Below are 12,319 nucleotides of genomic sequence, written 5' to 3' on the forward strand. Positions count from 1 at the left end.
TGCTGCATAGCACCCCACTGCATTAAAGAGTATCTGTAGTGAAAAAAGTGCCCCGGGGGTTACATTACTCTGGAGGGGGAAGCCTCTAGACACTGAGGCTTCCATCGTCCTCCTTAGAACCCCTGATTCAGCTCTGGCCCCCTGGAAACTCGGCCCAGGCACACTACAGCTTCCACCGCTGGTTCGCCCTGAATAGTGCACCTACTGCAGGGGCAGTAGCTGCTTTCCGCTTGGACTCCGGCAGAAATAGTGGAGTCCGATCCGGTCTGCTGTACTGTGCCCCCTTGTGGTCGGCTTGCGTCTGTGCTGTAGATCCAATCGGGCTCGGCTATTTACGCCAGAGCCTGAGCAAGGAGCTGACACTGCGCCTGCATGAAGCTCACAGTGTAAATATATTGTTAATTTCACTGGGAAAGGGGATGGGGGTGGGGGTGGCAGTGCTGAATCGGGGCAGCAGAGAAGGACAGGGGAAGCTTCATTAGATTCTAGAGGCTTCACCCTCAACCCCCCCCCCCTCCCCCGAGGTAAATCTATCCCAATGGCAGATTTTTTTTCGCTACAGGTTTCCTTTAAAATTGCTCTGCTGTGCTACTCTGAAGTTTTATCTGAGCTGCGGCTACAGGGCAGCACTGGAGGGGACCTTTGGGATGGGATAGAAACGTCCCATGACCGGCCTAAATGCTTTAGGAAGTTAGGATGAGCAGAAGGAAAAGGGAAGGGGGGGGGGGGGGGGAGTTGACAACGGGCCTAGGGTGGTAAAAAGTACAAATCCGGCCCTGACGGGACATGTTATAGATAATCGATCTGGCAGAAAATCTAATTGTACCACGCATTAGAGCTCCGCACTCACTGTAATGTGACCATAGCGCTAGTGGCTAGCTCAGAAGTTGGCGGGTAGATCGTGGATGCAAGCTGGAGTGAGAACTGGTAGATATGTATTTATCAGCAAGCTCCTATGTACGCTGTGCTTGCCACTCACATCCATCTCCTACTGCTCCCCACCCAGGGCATAACGATATCCCACCGCCCATATCTTCTTCACTCACGCTTAATGCACCCCACCCCCTACTTTGTCCCTATTTATGCTGCTAGCCATCCCTCTACTTTTCCCCCAGGACAAAATCAGACTATAGTAACTGACATTTCTCCACCATGTTAGCTCATTATGCCAAGTGACAGATGAGATTACTCCACTTTTCCGCAGCATTGGTCAGCCAGCCTCACAAACTAATTTCCACAACATTGCTCAGCCTCACAAACTCTTTCTGCCCAGAACAGCTTGCCCAGCTAGTCACAGCTCATAACTGACCCCCCCCCCCTCCCCCTCCCCTTGGTTCCTAAGCCTATAGTGTGCTAATGGCCCATAGTGGGACTGACTAGTAATAGGAAGGCATCCACATGTATTGGGGGAATGCACAGCAGCACGCAGGGCCAGCCAGGGGGGCATGGGGGGGGGGGCACAGTCTCCTCTCTTGCATGCAGCCGGCGCCCGAATGTGCATCATCACAGGTGGGGGGGCGGAGTTGGAGGCGGCGACGCATGAGGTACACATAGTACCCGTGCGGCTGCTCGCCACCATAGAAAGGAGAGGGGATGGCACGGCTTAGACTAGAGGAGGAGAAGTGTGTGGGAATTTAAAAGACTGAGCAGAGCACGGAACAGGAAGAAGAGTGTGTAAATTGTAGAACGGCTGGGGGCGTGCATAGAGGCAGGGCGGAGCACGTGGTAAGGTAAACATTGTAGTAGCGTTTTTTTTGTGTTAAATTAATCCACCGTGCCTATTTAACCCCGTCTAGGCTACATGCAATTTCTCCCTCCCTTACCAATACCCGTTTTAGGGGATGTGCATCTGAGGGATCTTTGTACCACATTTGGTGGACCTGCCCTAAAGCTGTCTCTTTCTGGAATTAAGTGTCCAATCTTATCTCAATGGCTATTGACCATCCACTTACTAAATACCCAGCTATTCTCCTCCTAGGATATAAGAAATCTTCCACAAAATTCCCAATCCACCATTTGATTCAATTTATAGCTATGGCGGACAAATCCTACTTAGCCTCTTAATGGCGACAACCCAGACTGGTGCTTGACCCAGTAATACACAGAGTCCATAGACTTATGATATATGAACGAAAGCTGGCAATCACTTATGATCGTATGGAACGGTTTCAGAAAACATGGGACCCATGGCTAGTCTATGCTGATGCTCAGGGCTCAGGTATTTAGTATACTTTCCCTAGAATGCTCACATGTCTAGTCACTCTGCTATAGCTCTTCCCGAAATGTATTCTTTAGCCTCTAGTTATCGAGGCCTCTTTGGAAACAGCCACGGATTGTTAATATCCTGTTTGTTGTTAAGAATACTTTATTTTTTTCTTCATTTTTTTCCTCAAGTTCTATCTTTCCAGTCTGATGTATAAGGATATTTCTCTCTATCTTTAAGCATTGCAGTCCTTTTTTGCCCCCCTTGAGTTCTATCTGTTGCACTCTCCCCCCAGCGTGGGGTGTACTGTATGTCTTATCGGGATTTTTCTCTAATAAAAACCTTTGAAACTAAAACTCGTCAGAATTGCGTTCTGGTGTAAACAAAGCCTTAAAGTGAACCGAGCACTATTTTTAGCACCCAAGGCATCTCAAAAGCACATGAAAAAGCATGCCAACAATATGTATATTAACATATTAAAACAAACTTCCATTTTACCTTTTGTTTAACATTTTAAGTTTAGCACTAAAAGGGAACCTAAAGTGAGGCTTCCATATTCACTTTCTTTTAAGTAATACCAGTTGCCCGGCTATACTTCTAATCTCTTTGGCTGCAATAGTGTCTGAATCACACACCTGAAACAAGCATGCATCTAATCCAGCCAGACTTCAGTCAGAGCACTTGATCTGCATGCTAGTTTAGGGTATGTGGTTAAAACTATTAAAGTCAGAGGATCAGAAGGACAGCCAAGTAACATGCATTGTTTAATAGTAAATAAATATGGCAGTCTCTATATCCCTCTCACTTTAGGTTTCCTTTAAGGCTTATTAGCTTATTTCAGCAGGCCTATGGTCTAGCCCTTCTGCAGAGATTTCAGGCAGCTAAGGACTTAGTAATTGTTTTATTGTAGTCATTAACAAGAAGTAAACAATACCTTTTCATCAACAGAGGCTGTGGGTAATTAGGACAATATCTTCAAAGAGCTTATCTAGACGGAAGGCATGAAGAGGACATCTCTGACCTCTGTAAACAAGGAAGGCGAGAAGGGGAGGGGGAACATGGCAGCTCCTATAGCTATTACACACCAGGGAAATTCCAGGGAAAGAAAGGGTGCTTGGTTCCCTTTAAAGAAGAACTTTAATGCAAAATTTAACTTCATCCTAATCAGTAGCTAAGACTCCTCTCATGGACTGGAGCAGTTTGCAAAATTCCGGGTGAGATGTGTAAAAATGTTATTGATGGTTATAGGAAGTCGCTGATTTCAGTTATTTTTTCCAAAGATTGTGCAACCAACTATTAAAGAGACTCTGAAGTGAGAATAAATCTCGCTTCAGAGCTCATAGTTAGCAGGGGCATGTGTGCGCCGCTATTGTGCCGCTATCGCACGGCTAAACGGGGGTCCCTTCACCCCCAAACCCACCCCCGCAAACCTTGGTCGCAAACTTGGTCGTGATTTTTTTCTTCCTGGAGGCAGGGCTAACGGCTGCAGCCCTGCCTCCAGTCGCATCTATCAGACGCGATTGCCGCCTCTCCCCCGCCCCTCTCAGTGAAGGAAGACTGAGAGGGGCGGGGGAGAGGCGGAGATACGCGTCTGACAGACGCGCGTGGGGCAGGGCTGCAGCGGTTAGCCCTGCCCCAATGCGGAAGCGCTCCCCGACTGTACGTAGGGGATTTGAGGGTGAAGGGACCCACGTTAAGCCGCGGGATAGCGGCGTTTTAGCAAGGGCACACATGCCCCTGCTATCTATGAGGTCTGAAGCGAGATTTATTCTCGCTTCAGACTCTCTTTAAGTGAAGTGTGCCAATAATTTTGTCCAGCCCATTTTTGGAGTTTTTTGTGACATTATGTCCAATTTGCTTTTTTTCCTCCCTTTTTTGTTGTGTTCCAATACACACAAAGGGAATAAAAATGTGTAGAGCAAAACATGTTACTGCAATACTTTCCTGTGAGAAATACTTGATTTTCCGGAAAAAAATTCTGGGGTGCCAACAATTTCGGACATGACTGTGTATATAATATATATATATATATATATATATAACCCATAGTTAGTGGGTGTGTTTATAGATGAGAGCAGTTGGTGCTCTCAGATTTCTTTTTTTTTTTTTTTTGGGCTGTCAACAGAAAATATCCTGACCCGCAGGCTCACCGTAGATCAAACAACATGAACCAATGACATGGCTAGTATCAAACATTTCTATCGTCTATTTTTTTAACTTCTCAGTTTACAGTGTCTTGATTTATTTTTTTTTTTTTCCTCTACTATTGTCTTTCAGTTCAGTTCCTCTTTGAACAGATATTTTGTACAGCTCTTTGCCATTATATACTTTGTATTCACTTATCCTGATTGCTAGTGGAGTTTGCCCTGGTCAGTTCTTGGATTAGTAAGGCTTGGAACATGCAGTGACACTTAAGTGGTGAGTGCAAGCCAGCAAAAAGAACCAATAAGCAATGGGTTAGGTTACTCAGGGGCGCCTTTACCTACTGACCACCCAGGCAGCGGCTTGGAGCGACTTTGATGGGGAAGGCGCAATAAATTACTGTCAGTCCAAGGGGAAATAAAAATTCCTGTCCTGAAAGACTGTTGTAAGGGACTGGAGAGAAAAAGATTTCCTTCTGTTGTGAAGAAGGCAAATTACACCAAGCTTTGCTTTTTTAGTAGGAGGGCATTTGGTTCCTTTTATCCCCCTATACATTCCTAGTAGCTTGGGTCACCCTGAGCTGCTTGGTTACTCTGTTCTTTTCACAAACAGCCTTCTGCTAAGTCACTAAAGAATCATTCAGAGTTCAGAATTATAGATACTCCCTAAGAAGAAGGTGTCTGACTTATATCTGTTCTCTGCCCCCCCACAGAGGAGACAGCGACAGCGCCCTACCCCGAAATGTTACTGAGTCTGCAGAGGGAGTGAGACAAACAAACAAACAAACAAACAGTAAACTCTGCAGACAGCTGTGTGCTCTGCTAGAATGTCTGCATGTCTAGATGTCAGGACAATCGCCATGATTAGTTATGGAGCGGTAGGATCATCTGATCCTCTCCCCTACACAGCCTGCACTTCTCCCTGAATTCAACAGGACAGTGTTTGAAGTGTGTAATGGACACAGTGGGGGTTGCAGGTTTTGTCTTTCATTGTGAAGGAGTGAATAGGAGGGCAGCATCTAAAGCTCAAACAATGATAATGGACATGTAAGCAATGTGTGTAATTACATCCATCACTACTTATAATTGAAGATGGCATAATAATGTATTTCCATTATTGCTGTCTGTTTGCCCTCTCTCTAATGCTATGTACCACCTCACGATTTTTCCAATGATTTTCCTGATGTTCATCAATTTTTTTTTTGAGCGACAAGTAGTCATTTACACGATGTCATGACATCGCTTAGCGTTGTGTGGTGAAAAGTGACCGTCACTGAGGATCAAGTAAAGTACTGAGGTCGCTTGACTTCTCGTTCGCGCCCGTCCTGTAATGTCACGTGACATCTCACATACCCGCTGGCAGGAAGATGAATCGCTGGACGCTTGTCATGAGGGACACCTCGCTGGATCCATCTTCCTGTGTTGTTGCAGTCACTGTGGTGAGTGTGGAGCTTAACTTTGCTTGCCCTCACCCTCTGCTCATGCTCCCTCTCCCACTGTCTCCCTGACCAAACAACTGCTACTTGGGGAACAATGTGCACAACTATGTACACTAGTCTGAGCACTCTTCAGGGGAGCCAGTAGCATTTGGAACTATTATTGTGTATTTATGTAGCACTGACATCTTCAGCACTTTACAGAGTACATAGTCATGTCACTGACTGCTCACTGGAGCTTACAATTTCATCCCTACCATAGTCAAACTGTAATGTCCGACCATATTATTATCATGTATTTACATAGCACTGACATCTTCTGCAGTACTTTATATAGCACTGACATCTTCTGCAGTACTTTACAGAGTACATAGTCATGTCACTGACTGTCCTCAGAGGAGCTCACAATCTAATCCTACCATAGTCATAGTCTAATGTCCTACCATATTATTATTATGTATTTATATAGCACTGACATCTTCTGCAGCACTGTAGAGAGTACATAGTGATGTCACTGACTGTCCTCAGAGGAGCTCACAATCTAACCCTACCATAGTCATAGTCTAATGTCCTACCATATTATTATTATTTATTTATATAGCACTGACATCTCCTGAAGCACTTTACAGAGTACATAGTCATGTCACTGACTGTCCTCAGAGGAGCTCACAATCTAACCCTACCATAGTCATAGTATAATGTCCTACCATATTATTATTGTTTATTTATATAGCACTGACATCTCCTGAAGCACTTTACAGAGTACATAGTCATGTCACTGACTGTCCTCAGAGGAGCTCACAGTCTAATCCCTACCATAGTTATAGTCTAATATTTTCAATATAGGATTGTTTTGGGGTAAACCAGTTGACTTATTAGTATGTTTTTTATGATGCAGGAAATGTCTGAAGTGTCTGAAGACAGAAACTCCATGCAGATTTTGCCCTGGCCAATGTTCAAGCCTAGGACTCAGCACTAAAATGCAGTAGTGGTACCCACTGAGCCTCTATTCTACTCATAGATATCTGCTCATCCATGTCATCAATTCTGACCCTCTACTACCCTTCCTCCCTCCATTCTACTTCTCTTCTCTTGTATCACTTACACTACAAACACACTGTGCTTATCTCCAGAATGGATTATGAATCAAACTATTAGGCCCAGTGCACACCAAAACCGCTAGCAGATCCTCAAAACGCTAGCGGTTTTGGAGCAGATTTCAGAGCGATTCTAGGCATGTTTAGAGACATTTTCTAAACATGCCGAGCGTTTTTGTGAAGCAGATTACAAATATTGTTACAGTAAAAGCTGTTACTGAACAGCTTCTGTAACAAATACGCCTGGAAAACTGCTCTGATCTAGCGTTTTTCAGAGCGGTTTGCATTTTTCCTATACTTTACATTGAGAGGCAGAATCGCTTCTGCAAACCGCAATTGTGCAGCAGGAGGCACGTTTGCGGTTTGCTAAAAACCTCAAACAGCTGGTGTGCACCATCCCATGGAAATACATTAGCCAAGCGTTTTCACAGACAAATGCGGTTGTCGGATCGCTGCTAAAACCGCTCGGTGTGCACTGGGCCTTAAACCACCTTACCATATCAGCCCTTCAATGTCATGATATACCCACTCTAGTCCTACCCTAACAGGTGGTAACATATTTGCATATCTCATAATGTTTGTGAAAAATTATTTTGAAAGTAAGAATGTCTTGCTTGATAATCCAATCTTGCAATGTGACTGACATTGGAACTTGTAGTGTGGATGCTGTATTTATTTGAGGTGCATACTGGCAGCATGTGCTGTATGGCATACAATGCTGATCATCCACAAGGCAAACTTAGGCAGCTGCCTAGGGTCTAGAGAGAGTTTAGGGGCCTGGTGGTTGCTAGCCCCCACTAAATCTAACTAAATAAGCCAGGTGACCATCAGTGGAGGGCAAAGTGTTATCTTGCCTAGGGCCCCATTTCATAGTTATCCCTCTCTGATGGCTTATATCATGTGTGAAGTGTTCTATAATGTATATGATTTTTGTTTTATTTTTTTATGGGGGGGGGGGGGGGGCGCCACAGGATTTCTTGCCTGGAGTGACAAGAAGGCTAGAGGCGCCCCTGAGGTTACTCACCACCACAATCTTGAGCCGATCCAGAGCTGTAAAGACACAACACACAAACATAAGGCATGTATGCTTCATTCCCTATACTGTCTTTCTCCCTGCACCACAGTGGGGTGTGCTACCGTAACATAAGTGTACTGTACAATGCGGTGTACATGGCTCTATAAAAAACAGGACTGCCTGAGCAAATGTGTGGCCAGGGACAAAGTGCATAGCTCACAACTGTCCCTTTTTCACAGAGACAGTCCCTCTTTGGAAACAAAATCCCTCTGTCCCTCTTACTTCCTCATTTGTCCCTCTTTCAGGACTCATGTACAGATCTATGTAAATATGTGTATTTTTGTACTGAAAAAATGTGTTTAAAGGGAGTCCGAGCACTTCTCATGGGTGTGCCTTTAAGCCAGATGACTTCCAACAAAGTCATGCTAGGACCCCTCTGGAGGAGCCTCTTGCAATGGCCATGCATGTCACTTCCTCTTCCTGCTTCATTCAGTGATGCACTTCTCTAAGAGAAGACAAGGGTGACCCGGAAGTTATAACATAGCCAAGATGGCAGCCGCGATTTGGTGTAGAACGGCGATTCAGGCATCAAATGAAAGAGGAGAGCACAAGCTACAGAAAGGTATGCATCTTTACGTATTTTGCAGTACTGGTCGGAATTTTAAAGGCATGCCCATAAGAGGTGCTCTGAGTCCCTTTAATTAACCCCCATAACTGTATTCTCATCAATTAAATTGCTATATTTGTTATTTTCAAATGTTAAAAAATAAATAAATAAATAAAGAACCACTGGTGATCGAGAAGAACATAATAAAACGACATGTTCTGATTCTGAATTCTTTGTGATGTGCATGGTGAGGGGTGTGGTGGGAGCGTGGTTAGGGGTTGTGGCGGGGGCGTGGTTAGAGGTGTAGCAGGGGTGTGCCTTAAAGTGTCCCTCTTTCTTATCTCTAAAAGTTGGGAGGTATGAAAGCGTTTTGTGGAAAATCTACGCTGCCTCAAAACACCACATATATAGAAAAAAAAAATTAGATAACTTTATCTGGATTTATTCTAGAAGACATCTCATCTAACTGAGCAAATTCTTCAGGTCTCATAAGGTGAAGGAAATGCTCAGACGCTTGTAAGTTCAGATGATCCACGTACTCTGCTAACAGTCTCTCTAAATGGTGCCTATTATGACAAGCTAACTGTTCAAGGGTCTTGCCAAAGAATGAATTAAAGCACAATACATTGAAACTTGTTCCTTGTTTTTTTTTGTTTTTAAATGCATCATTGTTCTCCGGCTTATAGATAAATCGTTATCCATAAATATAATGGGCTTGATTCACTAAACCGTGATAACCCAAATATCACACCTTATCTAAGATATCACACGTTATCAAAAGTTATCACACATTATCAACGTTAGCACGCCTTATCAGAGTAGCATAGCGAGCGCTACGAACCCGCAGGGGCTCAGGGCAGGACCAGTGCCATTGCCAATTAGCAGGCATAAGTTCATAGTGCTCGCTATGCTCCTCTGATAAGGCGTGGTAACTTTGATAACGTGATATCTTTGATAAGGTGTGATATTTGAGTTATCAAAGTTTAGTGAATCAAACAAAACACAGAACAACAAACACAGAACATTTATATCGCGCTTTTCTCCTGGCGGACTCAAAGAGCCAGAGCTGCAGCCACTAGGACGCGCTCTATAGACAGTAGCAGTGTTAGGGAGTCTTGCCCAAGGTCTCCTACTGAATAGGTGCTGGCTTACTGAACAGGCAGAGCCGAGATTCAAACCCAGGTCTCCTGTGTCAGAGGCAGAGCCCTTAACCATTACACTATCCAGCCCATTGTGTTGTAGAACATATTTGTAAATAGTGCGCGTGTGTGTGCGTGCGTCAGTGTGTGTGCGTGCAGACTGTGCATATGTACGCATGTGTGTACAGCATATCAATCCTTAATTTATAACACTGTGAAGTAACATGGATAATGTTCCAGTTAGTCTCCCAGATCTGGCTCTTACCTTTAGGGATCAGAGTTATGATAGCTTGTAGTTTAATTGTCTGGTTATCCTTATCAGCTCTGGAGAACAGGAAGATGTCCCTAGCTCTGAGCCGAAGGGTGGGCTGGCTGTGCAGTATCCTTTCCTTCACCTCATCACTGCTGTCCTCCAGGTCATCGATGACCACAATCAATTGGTCTCTGCCTGTGATAGAGAAGTCATTATTGTAATGATAATCCTAACATTTGTATAGCGCTTTTGGACTTAAAGCGCTCAAGAGCTGCAGCCACTGAGATGCGCTCAAGAGGCCACCCTTCAGTGTTTGGAAGTCTTGCCTTAAACTCCTTACTGAATAGGTACTGACCCTAGTCAGGATTCGAACCCTGGTCCTCCATCCACCTGGATGCAGAACAAGGAGAGGAGAGACGGGCACTGCTGCATAAAAGCCCTCAAGAAACAAGCTTGGTACTTGTGAAACAGCTGTCAGGCAAACACTTTCCCCCACTGTACCAGTGTGTAACCCGATCACAATTAAGGGCTTTTATGCAGCAGTGCCCGTCTCTCCTCTCCTCATTTCAGAACGTTGATGTTACCGGAGCACGCTGTGGGTAAGCCCAGTGGTGGCCGTTCCGTCCCTGCCGCACACTGGTGCCAGTTTTTTCTCCTTTCCTTATTGTTGCCATAATGGATGCAGAACAATGTGTACCGCCCCAGAGCAGCATCTGAATTGCTCTCCATTCTATTCAAACACTCTTATGCTGGTTACAGTCTAGCATACAGAATAGGAAGTGAACAGAAATTTGACAAGTTGGACACAGAAGGTAAAAAATGGGCACAAAACATTAAAATGTTTGTAACCCACTTAGATAGATTATGTTGTGTCCTGTCCTCCACTTTGGGCTCCACTATTATAGACTGCATTGTCACCCCAAGGATTAAAGAAGATAAGATAATATTTCAGAGATGTAATTTATTTCTTTAAATTTCCATACATTTATAGCATAAGTGGATGCGTGCAGGCCTTGCACAGAATTTATTTAGCCACATTTGTAATTACATGCCAAATAAGCCAATTTTTTTGTACAGTGATCACAAACTGATCACAATCACTAACTTTAAAAATATTGAGAATGTTGTCTAGTATGTATAAGGAAACTTTTTATATTTGTCCCATCTCACCATTTACCCCCTTAACTCATTTTACCTTTCCTCATCCTCCACTTACTAAACTAGACAAATAGACTTCTCACCAAGTTCAACCTTGCCGTAAGGAACCATATTGCCCACAGGTGGCTTAAGAAATGTCTATCATGGGAAAGAGTTATAGAAATAAAAATCAATAATATCTGTATCAACGAGAATGCCACACATCTGCTCATGGATTCCAAGCTTGCTTCCTTGCAGATTTAGAAACCCTAGTTGCATTGTAAGTATGGTTCACATCTCCAGGCTACCTATACTAGGGGCATCTACACCAGGCTACCTATACTGGGGCACCACCTATAGCTGGCTACTTAGCGTACGTACAAAAAGGGCGCCCGGACAAAAAGGGCGCGGGGTGTAAACAATAATTATTAATTAATAGCTTTTATAAAAATAGTGTGCTATATTTCGTTTACAAATAATGTTTTACAAAATTATAAATCATTAAATAATGTTTATGAAATCGGCAATTGTGAAAACGTTAATCTTCCCTGTTTCAAAAGTTAAACTTATAATTACGTTTATTAAAAAAATGATTACCGTATTTTTCGGAATATAAGACGCACTTTTTCTCCCCCAAAAGTGGGGAGAAAAAGTGAGTGCGTCTTATATTCCAAATGTTTGAAATTTTGTATTTATATGGTGCCCGAGGCAGCACGTGCGGCCATTTGTCCCCCTCCTAAGCGTGGCCGTGAAGTGCTGGAGTTGATAGCCGCTGGTCAGATGCGGCTGCAGAGCGGCAGATATGCCAGGATACCGTGGCCATGATCTCAATGGATGTCGGGGAGAGAGCCGTGTTCAGCCTGTTTGGCTGATGGCTGGAAGTCTGAGGCATGTTATTAGTGCAGAGCGCAGCGGAAGGCGTTATTACCGATCCGGGATCCAGCCGACGAGTCCTCCATCTGCTTCTGCATCTTCAATACCGGCGCACGCGGACCCCCGTCTTGTAACTTCCTGGTCTGTCGCTCTCGCACTGCGTGACCCTGACGCACGTGAGCCGCCGAGGTCACGCAGTGCGAGAGCGACAGACCAGGAAGTTACAAGACGGGGATCCGCGCACGCCGGTATTGAAGATGCAGAAGCAGATGGAGGACTCGTCGGCTGATCCCGGATCGGTAATAACGCCTTCCGCTGCGCTCTGCACTAATAGCATGCCTCAGACTTCCAGCCATCAGCCAAACAGGCTCTCTCCCCAACATCCATAGAGATCATGGCCACGGTATCCTGGCATATC

At 44.5% G+C, this 12,319-nt stretch overlaps 1 protein-coding gene across 2 annotated transcripts in view; it reads right to left on the bottom strand.

Annotated features, from left to right (window-relative positions):
• The window catches only part of LOC137525527 (uncharacterized), a 79,309-nt gene that overhangs the window by 56,843 nt on the left and 10,147 nt on the right, over positions 1-12,319 (bottom strand). For both annotated transcript variants that reach the window (XM_068246653.1, XM_068246654.1), the window contains exons 3-4: positions 9,904-10,086; positions 7,902-7,927 (exon numbers count right to left, since the gene is read on the bottom strand). In XM_068246653.1, the coding sequence (XP_068102754.1) occupies positions 7,902-7,927; positions 9,904-10,086 (209 nt within the window). The remainder of the gene's footprint in view (positions 1-7,901; positions 7,928-9,903; positions 10,087-12,319) is intronic.

Source organism: Hyperolius riggenbachi, chromosome 7, assembly GCF_040937935.1.
Source record: "Hyperolius riggenbachi isolate aHypRig1 chromosome 7, aHypRig1.pri, whole genome shotgun sequence".
Taxonomy (NCBI): Eukaryota; Metazoa; Chordata; class Amphibia; order Anura; family Hyperoliidae; genus Hyperolius; species Hyperolius riggenbachi.